At 41.9% G+C, this 19213-nt stretch overlaps 1 protein-coding gene across 1 annotated transcript; it reads right to left on the reverse strand.

The window, feature by feature from the left end:
• Positions 10981–12345, reverse strand: LOC109223847 (ethylene-responsive transcription factor WIN1). Its single transcript, XM_019388292.1, has 2 exons — positions 12046–12345; positions 10981–11770 (listed from the first exon to the last, which is right to left on the reverse strand). Exons 1-2 carry the CDS (start codon positions 12123–12125, stop codon positions 11248–11250), a joined length of 603 nt encoding a protein of 200 aa, XP_019243837.1. The 5' UTR covers positions 12126–12345; the 3' UTR covers positions 10981–11247.

Raw genomic sequence — 19213 nt, forward strand, 5'->3', positions numbered from 1 at the left:
AACAGGATATCACGGTGCGGATCTCGCTTGATGACGGTTAAGCATCGGTAATAATGAGAAAAGAAGATTTTTACCCTTTTTAGATATTTGTACTAGGGATGAAACTCTCTTACTATATAAGGGCGAACTTTTCTTTGATATGACACATTGTAACACGCAAATCAAGGCAATACAAATACATTTTCTACTTTCTAGCTACTGCGCAAGTTCTTACTTAACTGTTTGTTCTTCATTCATAAATGAGTTTGAATCAAGGATCCGATCGAGGGCAAAACCAGTATTCAACATAGATTCGATCTAGGCCATAACATTGCATCTGGTTTGGTCATTTATTTTGTCTTTAAATTATTTATCCAATATTCTTGGTTATTTGTGTTGAATCAATCCACATATCCTTAAAACTACGTACAAATTTAATTGTTATCCGATTTTAGGGCAAACAGTTTGGCGCCCACCGTTGGGCTAAGGATAATAATGGTGATTTGATACAAATCTCCATAACACACTCTATTTTACGCTTGTTCTTTAAAGTCTTGATTTTAGGTCAGTTTTGAAATGCCAAATTCTCAGTCTGCCCACTTGAACGTTAACGTGAGTCTGGCCATCATGGCGAAAATAATAATCTGGTGCCTAGCAGCGAGGTGCCTCTTACTGATCCCAACGTAGTCCCAATTGCCGATCCAGTCGATGCTAACTCATAGGTGGCCATCGACGTCAATCTGCCAACTGATCCCGAAAATAGTGTTCGTGGGGGACCCCGACCAACAGCTCGAGAAGTGCCCGAAGGCGAAGGCGATGAGGTAAGCCTACGGTTAATCTTCGAAATGTTGTAGGCTCAACAGGCGGCAATAGTGCAACTACAGAATCAAAGCCACGCCCCCAGCAGGGTTGAGCCCGAACAATTCCAAGAAAACATCTGAAGAAATGAACAGATCACCGAGAGACCGTGTGAAGCTAAGCCCGGGGTCAATCCCGAAATAATGAAATTGCTTGAAGCGTTAACTAAGTGGGTGGAGACAGGTGAAAAGAAAATTGAGGCTAATGACAAGAAGGTGGAAACATATAATTCCAGGGTCGATCAAATCCTGGGAGCACCCCCGATATTGAAAGGGCCGGATTCTAAGAAGTTTATCCAAAAGCCTTTTCCTCCGAGCGGGGCACCGAAGCCGATCCCAAGGAGGTTTCGTATGCCTGATATCCCGAAATATAACGGAACCATGGATCCAAATAAGCATGTGACCTCCTATACATGCGCAATCAAAGGAAAAGACTTGGAAGATGATGAACTCGAGTTAGTGTTACTGAAGAAGTTTGGGGAGACCTTGTCCAAAGGAGCGATGATATGGTATCACAATTTACCCCTAAATTCCATTGACTTGTTTGCCATGCTTGTAGATGCTTTGTGAAAGCCCATGCCGGGGCCATCAAGGAAGAGACCAGAAAGTCAGACCTTTTCAAGGTTAATCAAAGAGATAACGAGATGCTCAGGGAGTTCGTGTCAAGGTTCAAGATGGAACGAATGGACCTGCCTCCGATTGCAGATAATTGGTTCGTTTAGGCATTTGCTCAGGGGCTTAAACCCCGAAGCTCCTTGTCTTCACAGCAGGTGAAACAAAATTTGGTAGAGTACCCGGCGGTTACTTGAACCGACGTCCACAACAGGTACCAGTCGAAGATCAGGGTCAAGGATGACCAACTCGGAGCCCCTTCTGGGTATGTTTATCCCATCAGGGCCGACGACAGGTCTAAGAGAGCCGTCGATCATGAGCTAAGGCTGGTCCGGGATCTATAACAACCATACATCACGGACTAAAAGGGAAATGGGTCCAGACGTCACCCCACCAAGAACGAGAAGAGAAGCGACCGATGACCCAGTAGCCGAGGTCTGATGACTAAAAATGGTTTTGACAGATCACTCCGAAGCAGGGAAGCACCAACATTATCAGAGTATAGCTTCAACGTTGATGTTGCTAACATCGTGTCAGCCATCAGCCGCATCAAAGAGACCAAGTGGACTCGACCATTGCAGTCTGACCCTACCCAAAGAGATCCTAAATTGATGTGTAAGTATCACGACACTCATGGCCACAGGACCGAGGATTGCCGACAATTGAGAGAAGAAGTTGCCCAGTTGTTCAATAACGGGCACCTCCTAGAAGTTTTGAGTGATCGAGCCGAAAACCACTTCAGGTATAAGGACGCTAACAAACAGGCCGTACAAGAGGAGCCTCAGCGCGTCATTAACATGATCATTGGAGGGATCAATGTCCCCCAAGAGCCAATGATAAATCACACTAAAGTATCTATCACAAGGGGAAAATGCACCCGAGATTATGTCCCGGAGGGAACCATTTAGTTCAGCAACGATAATGCCGAGGGCATCATACAATCTCATAATGATGTGCTGGTAATATCCATACTTATCAATAAATCTCGAGTTAAGCGTGTATTGATCGAGGGTTGTAGAGAAATTAAGGTTACAGGCCAAATAGTGTCGGCAGTCCGGGTTTTGACGGATTTAACATGATATGCGAAACCACTAAAGTAGAGATAACCCTGCTAGTGAACACCGCTAGGACGATCCAAGAGATAAAGTTCTACGCGATCGAAGGGGACATGAGGTACAACTCCCTATTCAGAAAGCCGTGGGTTCACAGCATAAGGGCGGTACCCTCAACCTTGCACCATACATTGAAGTTCCCTACACCGGTAGGAGTCAAGACTATCTACAGAGAGCTGTCGGCCGTAAAGAGATGTTCACAGTCGACGAGGTGATCTTGGTACCCGTGGTTTTGACATCCAGAATCATATAGCCGACCAAAAAGGAAAAAATTAAATAGCAATCACCGATGCCGGTCTCGGCCGAACCGCAGGAACGAGGAGTAGACGAGGAGGATGAGTATGGAGTTTCGGGACCGTTCATAGCTCCGAATGATACCGACGCCACCAAATCGACGGTCGAAGAGTTAGAGCAAGTAATATTGATCGAGCACCTACCGGATCGAAAGGTATACCTGGGCACGGGATTAACCCCCAAGTTCACGAAAAAACTCATTAATTTTCTTAAAGCTAACATAGACTATTTCTCTTAGCCTCATCTTTACATGATAGGGATCCCACCGGAGGTAACCACTCATAAGCTGAGTTTGGACCCGAAGTTTCATTCGATTAAGCAAAATATGAGACTGCAATCCGAGGTCAAGCATGCTTTCATCAAGGATGAGGTATCCAAACTCCTTAAAATAGGGTCCATTCAAGAAGTTAAATACCCGGACTGGTTAGCTAACGTAGTGGTAGTGCTTAAAAAAGGGAATAAGCTAAGAATTTGTGTAGATTATAAAGATCTAAACAAGACATGCCCTAAGGATTTTTTCTCTTTTCCTAACATCGATCGGATGATCGACGCGATGCCCGGGCATGAGATACTCAGCTTTCTCGATGCCTATTTTGGGTACAATTAAATTCAGATGGACCCCGACAATCAAGGAAAGACATCTTTCATCACTAAATTTGGCACCTACTATTATAATATAATGCCGTTCGGATTAAAGAACGCCGGTGCCACCTATTAAAATCTCAAATTTTGGCAGACTTGGTGGCCGACTTTACGCCGGCTTTTATACCGAGGTTGAAAGGGAATTACTATTAACCTCGGGGACCACTTTGGGGATGTGGACCCTTTTTACGGATGGTTCCTCGAATGCGAAGGGGTCCAGGCTCGGCATCGTATTAAAACCGCCTACGGGAAATGTATTTAGGCAATCTATGAGGACTGTGAAATTGACTAACAATGAAGCCGAGTATGAGGCCATGGTTGCAGGTCTAGAATTGGCTAAAAGCCTTGGGGCCGAGGTGCTCGAAGCTAAGTGTGACTCCTTCCTCGTGGTAAATCAAGTTAACGGGACATTCGAAGTAAAAGAAGAACGGATGCAAAGGTACTTAGACAAATTACAGGTTACATGCCATCAATTCAGGGAATGGACTCTGCAACACGTACCCCGAGATCAAAACAACGAGGCCGATGCTTTGGCTAACTTGGGGTTGTCGGTCGATGTCGATGAATTCAGTTCGGGAACAGTAGTGCAGCTCATAAAGTCGGTGATAGAGGAAGGCCATGCCAAAGTAAAATCAACGAGTTTAACTTAGGATTGGAGGAACAAGTACATAGACTACTTAAAGATCGAAAAATTACCCTCGGATTCCAAACAATCGAGAGCCATGCGTACTAAGGCTGCCAGATTTAGCTTGGTCGACGGGGCATTGTCCAAGAGAACCTTCGATCGCCTGCTAGCTAGATGCTTGGGCCCGGGAGAGACCAAATACGCCTTGAGAAAAGTTCATGAAGGCACTTGCGGGAACCATTCGGGGCAGAATCTATGGTCTAGAAACTAATTATGGCTGCCTAAGACACGCCCCAATGATCCATTAACTAGGAGAAATGCTCCACTCGGTTTTGTCCCCGTGGCCATTTATGAAGTAGGGAATGGACATCGTCGGTCCCCTACCGTGGGAACCCGGTAAAGCTCAATTCATTCTATTCATGATCGATTATTTTTCTAAATGAGTGGAGGCTCAAGCATTCAAAAAGGTCTGGGAGAAAGAAGTCATTGACTTCATCTGGGACCACATAATATGTCGATTTGGGATACCGACCGAGATCATCTGCGATAATGGAAAAAAATTCGTCGGCAGCAAGGTAAATAAATTTTTCGAAGATCACAAGATCAAGAATATACTATCAACACCTTACCACCCTAGTTAGAATGGGCAGGCAGAATTAACAAGCAAGACCATACTTTACACCTGAAAAAGAGGTTGACTGGTGCGAAAGGGAAGTGGAAGGAGATCCTGCCCGAAGTCCTATGGGCATACCGTACAACTTCAAAATCTAGCACCGAGCCACCACATTTTCATTGGTTTATGGAGCCGAAGCCTTAATACCAATCGAGGTGGGAGAACCAAGCATCAGGTTCCAATATGCGATAGAAAAGCCAAACGACGAGGCCATGGTCACGAGCCTGAAACTATTGGATAAAAGGCGGAAGGCCACCTTGGTCCGGTTGGTCGCCCAGAAATAACGAATAGAAATGTATTACAACCGAAGAGCCAGTCTCTAACACTTTCAAGTCGGGGACTTGGTATTGAGAAAAGTAACATTACACACCAGGAACCCGAACGAAGGGAAGCTGAGACCAAATTAGGAAGGACCATATCGAGTTGTCGAAGTAACCGGCAAAGGCTCGTACAAACTCAAAGCAGGAAACCGTGTACAACTACCGAACACCTGGAGCATGACACACTTAAAGCGGTACTACTGCTAAGGTACAAACTCAATTACTCTTTAATCATATTATAAATCGGACTAACATATGCAAGTAGATGGCCAAGGACGGATGTGGCTATTAGGTCTAAAAGCACGCATTGCACTCTTTTTTCCTTGAACCGATTTTGTCCCAAAGTGAGTTTTTCGGCAAGGTTTTTAACGAGGCAACAGTAAAGCATGATAACTTAGATTCGAAGACCGGTTTCAAACTGGATTCAACGATTGTTCTCTTCAGGTCAACAGTATCTGAGCCCTCATGAGTTCGACCTTGAATACTGGAGGCCTTTAACCCCGGATTAAGATTTTAGCAAGGGAAAAAGAAAAATTTGTGTGCTAAAAGCTAAGGCTTGGTGTTTAGGATTCATTATAAGGGCCAAACAGTCGTATGAATCGTGCCTACATAGTCCACTCTAGCCATGGCACAAGTTTTTTTTTTACGCTTTCGATCATGTACCTTGCATACTAAGAAATAAAAGAAATTTCCACTATGCTACTACGCGTTTTTGCTTCTTCGATCCCGGATCTTAAAGCCCACGAGCTACCCTACTCGGGGACTATCGATCCTACGGGCTACCCCTACTCGGGGACTGTCACCCGAAGAAAGTTCGGACGACCTGGGCTACCGAATCCCATAAGCACCAAATCTTTAGGCAGTGCTCAAATATAAAAGGCTACGGACACCCTAAAAATAGCTCGGAGACATCCGACGGTAACCAGAAAGTAAGGTCTTTACGAAAATTCGAAACCTACTAAAAGGTTAGCCTCGGCAAAAACATCGTCTAAAAATACATTAGCATCTTAAAAACCTTCGGTCTCATCGAGGTTCGAAGCCACAAGTAAACCAAAGTGGAATCGAAGTCTGGTTTTATGCTAAGGCATAAAAAATGATACGCAAGTAGAAATTACAAAAAGATGCTAAAAAAGTAAAGACATGATATTGCCAGAAAGGGAAAAATTTCATATATATTCCAAAATATATCTACAAAGTCCCGATAGAATGGCTTAAAGGAAAACAAAAAAATACGTAAGAAAAAAAATAAAAAATTGGAAAAACACTAAGGCTACGCGTGATCTTCGTCGGAGCCCGACTCATCGCTAGAACCGTCGATCTCAGATCCCTCAGAGCCTTTGGGACCCTTAGGCTTGTAAATCTCCTTTGCTTCGGCCTTGAGCCTCCTAGCTTCTTCAATCTTGGACGACAGGTCAAAACCTCGAGCGTGGATCTCTTCGTGGGTCTCTTTTCGGGATAACTGCTTTGTGTATTCAGTCTTAATCTTTAAATGGGTCTCGAAGGCCTCCACATTGTCCTTGTACTGGGCTACATTTCATCGACATCATCAGAGGTTGCATCCAGTTTGGACCTCAGTGCAGCATATTATTGCCCTAAGGCATCCCGTTCCAATATGGCCGAGCTCAGTTGTGCCCGGAGATCATCATTTAGCTGAGACCACTTATCGGCTTTGTCCTTCGCCACCCGGAGTTGGTTCATGATCAATGCCAGCTCCACTTTCACAGTTTCCTTCTCCGAAGCCAACAGGTCCATCCTGCCATTCCACCCTCCGGCCATGGCCTTGACCTCATCCATCTCGGCCTGGAGCTGGTCGATTAGGTTTATCTTCTGCTGGACCTGCGAAGTTATGTCATTAGTCACCACGACTAGCTGCTCATTTTTAGCCTTAAAGATCTTTACCTTCTCAACCAGGTCGGCAAGTTCCCGCTTCAGGGACGAGGCCTCTTTGTGCGCTTTTTCTAGCTTACTCGAAGAATCGGGAGGTCTTTAAGGGCCTCGTCCTGTTTCTCACTAAGATCCATGTACATGTCCTTCTTCTGGACATGCTCTTTAAGCTCGAACTCGAGCTGGCTAACCTCCAAGCAGTACCGGATGAAGCTTTCATGATGAAGCACTGAAGCCTGAAAACAATGAAGATAGTAAAGGACATCAAAGTCTAAAGAAAGATTCACAAAGGCATACAAGGGATCAAAATGCCTTACCCGGTTCAACGCCTGTTGTGCCGCGTTGAAGAGGCCCGACGTGCCTACCTCTTTCATCTTGGCCTGGTCCTCCTCGGTCACCAGGCATCGGATGTATCTGGATACGCCCACTGGAGGAGACAAAACCTGGGAATCCTTTGGGACTGTGAGAACAACCATTTTTTTGTCGGGGTCCACGCTCGGCGCAAAAAATTGCTTCACTAATCTTGGGATCGAACTCGGCCCGCCAACGCCCAAGGGAAAATCCTTCTTCGGGATATCCAGGTGATCAAGCTCGAAATGAGTTGAGGGGGTCATTTGGGCCCTGCACTCTTTGACTTTTCTTTTCCCATATGGGCCTCTTCGAGCATAGACTTGGTGTAGGAGGGTGTCTCTACGATGTCAATGACACCGGTCGCCTCCTTCAGGACGGGAGCACCTTCCTAGGAGGCCGCAACCTCCATCTTCCCCTCAAGTTCTCGAGTTAGAAGGGGATCGACCTCGAGGTCCTCTTTCTCGGTCGTCGCCTGCTCCCCAGTAGGAATCAACCCATGGGCAAAGAAGATGTCATCTTCTTCAGGGTCGTCCCTGAGGCGGTATAGAAAGTCAGAGTCCGGTACCCTAGACTTGGTGTTCTTCTTGGGCTTCCGGACCGGGGTGACCGCTCTATTCTTCCTCTTCGCCTTGGGATCCAGGGAACCCCAGGACTTTCGTTTCCTCTTCTTCTCCTCCTCTGCGGCAGCCCTGGCTGTGCCGAGATGGAGGGCCCGGCTGGTAAGGACGTATCCTCGTCCTCATCCAGCGACCTAAGTTTGGTGGTCTTAATCAAACCGATAAGAGAAGAGAAAATATTAGCATTGTGTCAATTGGGGGCATAATGGTAACTATTTAGGGATGAACCTTACCATGAGAACGGGCCTCCCATTTGCCCTTCGAAAGTCGTATGGCATCTGCTTACAGATCCGTTCGATCCACTCCTTGAACTGGGGGATTACATCAGGAACTTGGGCAACAACTATACGGCCGTAAGTACAGGCAATAAGAGAAGGAATAAAAAGAAGTTAATACTTAAGGAACACGACACTAACGAGATGTGTTCCACTTCTCGGGGAAAGGCAGAAACTCGGGAGGGACCAGATCTTCGATTTTCACCTGAAAAAACCTCCCCTGCCAGCCTCGATCTCGATCGTCGTCAATGCTCGAGAAAAGGGCCTTACTTGCTTGACGGACAAGCTTGATCAGCCCCCATCGGAAAATTCGAGGGCTATATAGGTAGATTAGATGGTCGAGGGTTAACCGTGGGTTGTCAGTATTGTTCACAAAATAATGTAGGAGGATCACGATCCTCCAAAACAATGGGTGAATTTGCCCGAGGTACACCTCGTACCTCTTGCAAAAAGCCAGGATTACGGTATCTACCAGGCCCAGCGTGAAGGGGTAAGTATAGACACTTAAGTACCCCTCCACGTGGGTAGCAATATCTTTATTTAGCTCGGGACGACCACATCTTTACCTTCCCATTTATAGTCCTCTCGAGCTATAGGAAGAGTATCTTCAGTGACAGAGCATATGTCTCGCAATGCTCCCTCGCCTCGGTCTTGTTGACTAGAGGCCTTCTCGACTTTGAAATCATCCCCGATAGAGCAACCCTCGGGTATGAAGCTCTTCATGGGAGGCTCGTGAGCCACCTCGGGGGAAGCTACCTCGACGCCCATGGCCGAATGGGAAGACGAGGGAGCCGCTTATTGTGATACGAACTTGGAAGTTTTAGCCATCATGATATGGGAAAATATGAAGATTTGAAGGGAAATATGAAGACTTGATGGAGAATATGAAGATCCGAAGGAAAAATATGAAGATTTGAAGAAAAAGTATGAAGGTTTGAAGGCCAGAGATGAAGATATGAACATCTGGGTTGGAAACCCAAGAAAAAATATGAAGGTTTGAAGGCCAGAGACGACGATATGAAGGTTCAAGAAGCGGGTTATGGAGGTTTGAAAAAGTTAAAAACCGTTAGAAAATTCGAAGGTAAAGAATAGGATCGGAAAGTGAAAGAAATGCAAAAGGTCGAAGCTTTTATAGAGAAAAAACAGTCAATGCGCGACGTTTCACATTCGATCGCAGCCAGCCGGTGGCTGATACGTGTCCAAAGTCAAAACGACGCGACTAGCGAGACGTTTCAGCTTATCCGTCACCTCGGTTGTAACGTACGAAGGAACCGGGATTCATCTATCGTTTTCCATCGTTTCGGCAAACCTACTCTTCAAAAAAACACAGGGACTATCTGTATACGGGTAAAATCGGGGATAACGCACACCCCGATTTCCCGGTGAATAAAACGAACTAAGAGCATGAACATACGAGATCGAAATCGAAGCTGGGAACTCTTTGTATCGAGGCCCGCAAAAAGTGATTGAAGTGCTCGCTAGCGGACCTGATAAAATGATGCACCCCGGACTCGGGACGAGTTCTGAGACTTCGAAAAGTACAATGAACGATTATATACGACGGATAGAGGGCCGTGATATTCGCAACCAACCGGATATCACGGTACGGATCTCGCTCGATGACGGTTACTGATCAGTAATTTATGAGAAAAGCAAATTTTTACCTTTTTTATAGTTGTACTAGGGATTAAACTCTCCTACTATATAAGGGGAAAGCTTTTCTTTGATAAGACATATTGTAACACGTAAATCAAGGCAATACAAATACATTTTTTGCTTTCTAGCTACTGCGCAAGTTCTTATTGAATTGTTTGTTCTTCATTCATAATTGGGTTTGAATCAAGGAGTCAATCGAGGGCAAAACCATTGTTCAACATAGATTCGAGTTAGGCCATAACATTGCATCTGGTTTGGTCATTTATTTTGTCTTTAAATCGGTTATCCAACATTCTTGATTATTTGTTTTGAATCAATCCACATATTCTTAAAATCGCATACAAATTTAATTGTTATCCGATTTTAGAGTAAACAGAGATAATATGAAACAATTTTAAATATCGAAACACACAAGCCACTAATTAAGAATGTAGTATAATTTGCTTTTCTCCACCATCAAATTGATTATTAGACTACTTTCTTTTTCCTTTTCACAGGAGAATATTATATAGCCTGAATTCTGAATTTGTTTTATCTTTCTTGCACGTTTGTGTAGGGCGCTGAGAGAGTATCCCATAATGTATAAAGTTTAATCTTTCTGCACTAAAGATTGTAAAAAATATTTGCAAAATCAGATCATGATCAATAATGAGATAAATTATAGGTACGTCTTCCATGATAAGCATCAATTGATCTGATAATATAATAAAAATGATAACTAACATTTAATTTACACTATCAGATTATATTACGTAAATGCCTCAACACTTTTTAAATATTATAAACTTTAAAAAGTAAAATAGACTTGTCAAATATTAAAATTCCTTACAATGTCTGTGTGTAGGACATTATATATCTCAACACCAATAAGACAATTGTCAGGCAAAGATAGGGATCTATACGTGAATGGAACCCATCTCTTTTATTTTCGAAGTCCCACTATGATCGATGTAGATGCCTACAGATATATGTATCCTAATGCACAGCCCCACCACTTATAATTTCTATATTAGAAACAGAAAAAGTCGACATCCATATATATATAAATCCCTGTAGCCACCCCTACTTCCATGGAAGTCCATATCAATAATTCGTAGTTCAATCCCAGTTAACATTTATATCTTCTTTATCAAATATAATACCACGGTTGCACAACCTTGGACAAACAGAATACACAGCAATGACAATGACTTCGGGAAAATACCTTAATAGACTCTCCATATTACTTAATTATTATACTGGGGAAAAATATCTGATGCTTTATACCTTCGTATAAAGACCAAACATTTTACCTAAGTAGTTTAACAACTATAATAATCCTCAATTCTGCAACAAGTAAATTATGATTAATTAATTCCTGTTTAGGAGTTCCTCAATCATCTGCAGCGCCATTCGTTCTTCTTCATTCATGCCACGTTCTTCACCTTCTAATTTCTCCATTGAAGTCTCTGGAATTGAAGCAGTTACTATATCTTTTTCTTGCTCCCCATCTAGGGTTGGTTCGTTGTCATTTATTTTCTTTTTTCCAAGTTCGACAGTCATTACCCAGCTAGAATCAGGACGCGCCCCAGCTCGCTTCTGCCACACTCCAATACTGGAACTCTCTGTGTCGAGCCTAAGGCAAGTGAGAGATGGAGAAGGCGATTTACAGCACTTGCGAAGTTTTGCGCTAAGTATAGCAGAAAGCGATGATGATGACGATCCGGAGAATGACGAATTAGCATTATTGTTGTTGTCTTTTCCGTTTTCATTAAGTGCTGCCACTGGGAAGTTTGTTTTGGCATTACGTCCACTCATTAGAACAGCAGCCTCATCGTACGCTCGGGCCGCTTCTTCCGCTGTTTCAAAAGTTCCCAGCCACACTCTCCTCTTCCTACGACCATAAAAACGATCAAATAGTCATGTTATCAATAATAAATGTGTATCACGTAAAAGTCCTAGAAAGATCGAACTCATTAAATTTAACTGTTGAATACGCATGATCATGAAATAAGATCTTATCAGTGATCAATAGAGTTGTATGGAATTAAAGGTAGTGGGACGCAATGCATAGTGAACATTTAAGAGCATAATAATGGTTGAATATCCAATCTAGGAAGGGTTAAAAAATAAAGAGAGATAGAAGAGTGCGGGTGCATGGTAAAATACAGCAAAGGATGACGAATCTCAGCAACCCAAGAACCCCAATGGCGTTGTCTGACACCTCTGAACTTCTTTGCCTGTACCATACTTGGAGTTAGTGGAGACACACTGTCAGAGAGCTGATAGAGAAAGAGAGACTGAGAGAAAGTTGTACAGTTGAAGATGCCGAACTAGTTTACGAAGATGGATACATATAAGGGTCAGAACATAAAGGACACTAGTGGCATATTACTTAGTTAATTAAGCTTTGTACGAAGGTTGTGTGAGGAGCATTCAAGGAAAAAGTTAATGATTTGTGATCCAGATTAGTGATTTGTAGTTCAAAAATAATTAATACTATTACTGAATGTCCCGTGGACCTCTCATCACTATCCCACCACCATAGACAGTCCACTCTATTGCAGTAATATCTCTTCTTTATTAATACCCTTTTAGTACCATATTTTTTGGTACTCTTTTGGCATGGCTGCATGTGCAGAGTAGACAACTACTTTTTGATGGCGATTGGCGAGAATGAAAGTGAAAGGATAAAAAATAATACAACTCGAAGCTGCTAGCCGCCCAGACCAAGAAAACTATTTCACCAAGCAATTTCATCAAGGAAAGATAGTATAATTAAGTCATATATGAGTATTGTTAAGACTTGTATAATTATATTGATATGTGTTAGTTGTATAGTTAGTGATGTTAGTTATTTGTAATTGAGTAGAGTTAGTTGTGTAGTTAGTGGCCAGCTCAGCATTAGTTGTGTCCTCACGTGTATACTCAAAATAGTAATGAGAAAAAAGAAAGCTTTCCATTTTACAATTTCTGCTTTCATCTCTCACGAACTCTCTCTCATAGAACTCTTTAGAAGGACTCCATGGAGCTCCAGATCGAGCTTCGAGCTCATCTTCAAGGTCAGATTTAACATGGTATCAGAGCCAGTGAAGCTCATGCTCAACTATTCGTCATCGTCTCCATCAATTTTCCCCATTTTTTCCTTCCCATAACTCTGCCTTTCCAGTCTGATCGATTTTTTGCCCTAATTTCTTCAAATCGCTAATTGACAGTCGATTCTTCAAATTTCTACTGGAATTAGTCTGTAACTCAACGAAATCTTACACTCATGGCCACATTAGATCAGGAAAACACATCTGTTGGTGATACTGGTGTTCCAGCTGCGACAAACATTGGAATAGATCCAAGCGGTCCTCTTTATCTACATCCGTCAGATAATCCTGGAGCGATGCTCGTTTCAGTTCCTTTTAGTGGAATTGGATGTAGGTCTTGGAGACGTAGTGTTATGCGTGGTCTGTCCGTAAAAAATAAGCTAGGTTTTATAAGTGGAGAATGTAAACCACCAGAGCCTCAATCTCAAAGATTCCGACAATGGAAGCGATGCGATGATATATGGTAACGTCTTGGATTCTAAATTCACTCTCTAATGACATTGCGAACAGTTTGGAATATGCTAGTAATACTGTTTGGAGAGAATTGGAGGATCGATATGAGCAGACTAATGGTGCTTGGCTATACCAGATCCAAAAGGAGATAAACGACTTGTCTCAAGGTGTGCTGGATATTACAGGCTATTATCCAAGCTGAAGAAGCTGTGGAAGAGCTAAATACTTTGAGCAAAAAGACTCATTGCAGTTGTACTTGTACGTATGGTGCCAAGGAAAACATGATCAAGGCCGAGCAGGACAGAAGATTGATACAATTTCTTATGGGACTTAATGAAGTCTACACCGTTATACGTGGAAGCATTCTCATGATGAATCTGCTACCAAATCTTGCACAAGCCTTCTCACTACTCATTTAGAATGAGAAACAAAGAGAGATCAAGCCAAATAATAAAATGTTATTTGAGTCTGCTTCCCTAACTGTCAACACATCAAAACCTGGTTCAACAAAACCAATTATGCTGCCAGTAACAATTCAACTGGAGGTAATAAGCCCCGTCCATTTTGTGACTACTGTAAGAAGCTAGGACATACCAAGGACAAATGCTACAAGTTATATAGGTACCCTCAGAACTTCGGAAATTCACACACTCAAAATCCAAATAGAGGACAGAACTTGAACCAAGCTGAAATGTTCAGCGAAGGAAGGAGAATAGTAGCTAGTGTGCAGGGGACTTCTTCTGAAGCAATGTCAACTGGAAAAGATAGATCAGAAGATGGAAATGAGGTCGGGCAAGTCAACCTCTCTAAGGAACAGTATGGACAGATCCTGAACTTGATGTAACATTTTCAAATTGGAACAGGAGGAGAAAGCTCCAGTAGCACAAATTATGCCAATGGTGCTGTGAACTTTGCATGTATAATAGCCTGCACTTCCTCCATTGATTTTAGCAAATTGTCCTGTGAGTGCTTAAAAAACAAGGCAGACTCTTGGATATTAGATTCAGGAGCATCTAATCATATGATCTTCAATATGTCTTTATTAACCAACATTGTGACCTTACCATATCCCTTATTGGTAGTTCTTTCAAACGGATATAAGGTAAAAGTAACACAAATTGGGAGTGTGACATTGTTTCCTAAGATCATTTTGCATAAGGTTGGGTACATACCTTCCTTCAAATACAATCTCATATGAATTCATTCATTAACTAGTTCAACTCCTCATAGCATAGTTGCCTTTACTGATAACATCTGTATTCTGCAGGCTCCTTCAATGAAAAGGCCTCTAGAAATTGGTAAAGTCAGTGATGGACTCTATCTCTTCTGCCCAATGTGTCTCAGGAACAACCATTCAGAATCATTTGTAAATAGTTCAATTGCTAGTTCTGTTCCTTCCACTTGTTTCATACACAACTCACATTATTTTTATCATTCCACTGTAAATAGCTCATTGTCTAGAGATAATTGCACATCCCATTCAGTTGTAAATACATGTTACCCAGATAATAAAGTGCAACTCCCATTGTGAATAATATCAATTCTTTCATTTCTTCAAGTAATGACATAAATGTGTTGTGGCATAACAGACTGGGTCATGTGCCCTTTATCAAGATGAATGGAATATCCAGTATTCTAGCATCTTTCTCACCAAAACAACCATTTACCTGCTCTGTCTGCCCAATGGCAAGACATGGGAGATTACCATTCCTAGAAAAATCTTCTACCAAGATCTTCCAACTTCTTCATATTGATCTCTGGGGTCCTTATCATATGCCAACCCATGATAATTTCAGATATTTCATCACCATGGTGGATGATTACAGTGATCCACCTGGACTCACCTATTAACCAGCAAAAGCAATGCCCTACAAGTCATCAAAAACTTTGTGTCAATGATTGAAAACCAATTCAATACCACTATCCAATCTATAAGGTCAGACAACAGCCTAGAATTTAACAATACAGAAGCAGATCAGTTCTTCCTTTCTAAAGGAATTATCCACCAAAGGACATACCCTCATACACCACAATAAAATGGCATAGTGGAAAGAAAGCATAGGTACTTATTGGAAACAACCATAGCCCTCTTATTCCAGTCAAAATTACCTCTAAGATATTAGGGTGAATGTATCCTATGTGCAACCTATATAATAAACAGACTGCCTTCTTCTCACTTCAAAGGCAAGTCACCATATGAACTACTACATAACAGAAGACCTACCTACTCTCACATGAGGAGTTTTGGGTGCTTGTGCTATCCTACAGTGCCCAAAATCCATAGAGATAAATTTGAACCTAGAACCACACCACATGTTTTTGTTAGATATTCCTTAGGGGTAAAGGGGTACAAAGTGCTCAGTCTGGCCACCAAGAAAACACATGTATCTAGAGATGTAATTTTCAATGAAAATATCTTCCCTTTCTGTATGTCTAAGGATACTGCTTCATTTCCTTATGTTCTTCAATCCATTCCTTTCATTGATCATGTGTCTAGTGAAATTGAGCAAAGTCAAACTAGTGAGTCAAATGATTAAGGGGTTTCAAATGTCACACATCCAGATTTGTCATCTGATCCTTCATCCTCCCCCCCCCCCCCCAATAATATAGATTCACATACTCCAGAAGACCCACAAACTGACTCACCGGTAAGATCTGTAAGGAATACCTCACCTGAACATGTCTTGGCACCAAGGCAATCTCATAGAACACACACAAGTTCCCACATACTTGAAAGACTATGTTCACAAACTACCCCAGCTGAAACCAAACACCAATAGCACCAATGCACCTCTTTCTGTTAATGCCTTATCCTCTCCCTATATTCACATATCTATTGAGAATCTAAATTAGGATAAACAGTGCCATGTGAGAAGCACTTGCAGTGACAAGGAGCCTAACTCATAATGAGGAAGCAGCTATGTATCCTGCTTGGCAAGCAGCAATGACACAAGAGTTTGAGGCATTGCATGCCAACAACACTTGGGAGCTATTACCATTACCAGTTGGAAAACAGGTCATAGGGTGTAAATGGGTGTATAAATTAAAGCATAAGGCAGATGGGACTACAGAAAGGTTCAAGGCCAGGTTAGTGGTAAAGGGGTATACCCAACAAGCTGGAATTGATTACACAGAAACATTCAGTCCTGTGGTGAAAATTACAACAATAAGAGCTCTCTTAGCTGCAACATTCATGAAAGACTGGGATATATTCCAGTTAGATGTGAACAATGCCTTTCTTCATGGGGACCTCCATGAAGAGGTGTATATGGAAGTGCCACAAGGATTAGTGGTAGAGAGTAGACACCTAGTATGAAAACTGAAGTAGTCCTTGTATGGCCTCAAACATGCAAGTAGACAGTGGTATGCAAAGTTGAGTGAAGCATTGTGTTGCAAAAGATATACTCACTCTATGTATGATTATTCACTTTTCTACAAGAAGACAACTGAATCAGCAATATATGTGGCAGTATATGTTGATGATGTAATACTGACATGAACAACAAAGAGGAGATAGAGGAACTAAAGGCATTCCTACATGAAAGTTTCAAGATCAAAGACTTGGGTAAACTCCACTATTTTCTGGGGCTGGAAATATCCTATAAAGCTGATGGAATTGTAATTTCACAAAGAAAGTTTGTGCTTGATTTGCTGAAAGAGTAAAACTGCATGGATTATAGTAGTCTTGCCTCACCACTTGATCCAACAGTAAAGTTGAAAGCTAAAGAGGGGACTGCATTAACTGATCCCACCTACTACAGAAAGTTGGTTGGGAAATTGAATTTTCTCACGAACACAAGAATAGACATAGCCTATAGTCTACAACATCTCAACCAATTCATGCAAGATTCAAGAGAACCCCACTTGAAATCAGCCTTTCACCTGCTTAGATACTTGAAGGGTGACCCCTCAATGGGAATATTCATGTCACATGATCCAAACTAATATGTTAGAGCCTATTGTGATTCTGATTGGGCTGCTTGCCTAGATTCAAGGAAATCAGTGAGTGGTTACTTAATTCTATTAGGGAACAGTCCTATATGCTGGAAATCTAAGAAGCAACAGACCATTTCACTGTCATCAGCAGAGGCAGAATACAGTGCACTCAAAAAAGTAGTAGGAGAATTAGTGTGGAAGTGCAGATTACTTGAAGAGCTCAATGTGCCCTTTGATAAACCAGTAGAAGTCTTTTGTGACAGCCAATCAGCTCTACATATAGCAAGAAATACTGTGTTTCATGAGCGGACAAAACACATAGAAGTGGATTGTCACATTGTTAGAAGCAAACTACAAGAGGGACTGATCTCACTTCAGCATGTAGCAACAAATGATGAGTGGTGATTTTACCACTAAATCTAGTCTCTTTTCCTTAGCTTTTATGTCCTTTAACTATCATATGAGGTCGTTTATGGTGTGTATTGTTAGATTTTCAGGTAAATAATGCCCTGAAGTGATTTGAATTCAATTGGAGTGGAATTGAGCAAAAAAGGGTTAAAACATGCAAAAAACTCCCCAGTGATTTCGCATCTGCGGAAGGAAGGTCGCAGAAGCGACCCCGCTTAATAGTTTCGCATCTGTGAAGTTGTTTGAGATTGCAAGGAACCACATCTGCGGTTGGATTACCGCTTCTGCGGTGGCGCATCTGCGCCTAGTGAATCGGATCTGCGGTAACAGAGTTTCAGCTGGCAAATCGCTTCTGCGATGGGATCGCCACATCTGTGGAGCCGCACCTGCGATGATTCTTCCGCAGGTGCGGTAAACGGGCATCAGATCTGGGCAAATTAGGCATTTCACATTTTCTCATTCCCAAACCCACAAATACTCGACCTAGCAGTATCTTTGGCAACATCTGAACATCTTTTGGCTTATTTTCAGTTCCTAGAACTAGAGAGAACAAGTATTGAAGCTAGGGTTTTGCACACACACTTGGGTTTTGAAGATTTCAAGCTTGTGGTTAAGATTTTCTTACCCATTTATGTTTATTTCTTCATTTCCTTGCTTTGTATTGTATATCTAAGTGTGTAGTATTTTATCCAACACTTGAATCTTGTTTATGGAAATATTCATGTTTAAAGTGTGGATTAAATACCTTGTTGTGCTTATGTATTGAATGATTTTTATCCTCTTATGAAGTGAGTTATTGTTACTTTAATTATTCTTGTTCTTTAATGTTTCCAAATGGATTAGCTAACCCTAGGACTCGCCCATTAACTCCAAATTAATTTTGAAAAAGATAATTAGGAGTTGGGAAAGATTAATTAACAAGAACTTGAGGCGTTAATCCTCATTTTATAGATTCTAACTAGGGATGGGATTGAACTACTTGTAGCCATATCCGGGAGTGCTTAATCTCTTAATTGTTTTAGGGATAATTCAATTAGGAAGTCTTTTTAGTCTTCGGAAGAAGCTAATTAAGAATTATTACCCGTGGCTAATTAACATAAACTCGCTCATATTTGTAAAATCATGAAATACATTGGATTGTTACTTGAGTGTAATTCCCGATGCAACCATACTTGTAGCCATTGATCATTTTACTTGCTTTCTAGGTTAGTTTACTTTTTCGTATTTAGGTATAAACACTTTTAAAACCAAATTCTTAGTGTTTGGCATTGCGCAATAAGTGATAATTTTCTTACATTCCTAACGCCTACATATTGTTCTCTGTGGGATTCGACCCCGACTCATAGTTGGGTAAATTATATTGCATGCGACCATGTCCATTTACTTTTTAGTAGTGGATTTGGACGTCATCAACAAACAATCAATTGGCTGATGTCCTTACCAAG

Source organism: Nicotiana attenuata, chromosome 3 (assembly GCF_001879085.1).
Source record: "Nicotiana attenuata strain UT chromosome 3, NIATTr2, whole genome shotgun sequence".
Lineage (NCBI taxonomy): Eukaryota > Viridiplantae > Streptophyta > Magnoliopsida > Solanales > Solanaceae > Nicotiana > Nicotiana attenuata.

Bases quoted from the DNA above. Each gene is read 5' to 3' on its own strand.
- LOC109223847 (XM_019388292.1), bottom strand. From the start codon at position 12,125: ATGGTACAGGCAAAGAAGTTCAGAGGTGTCAGACAACGCCATTGGGGT. The intron at 11,771-12,045 runs GTATTTTACCAT...TTATGGTCGTAG, and splicing joins GAGATTCGTCATCCTTTGCT to GAAGAGGAGAGTGTGGCTGG.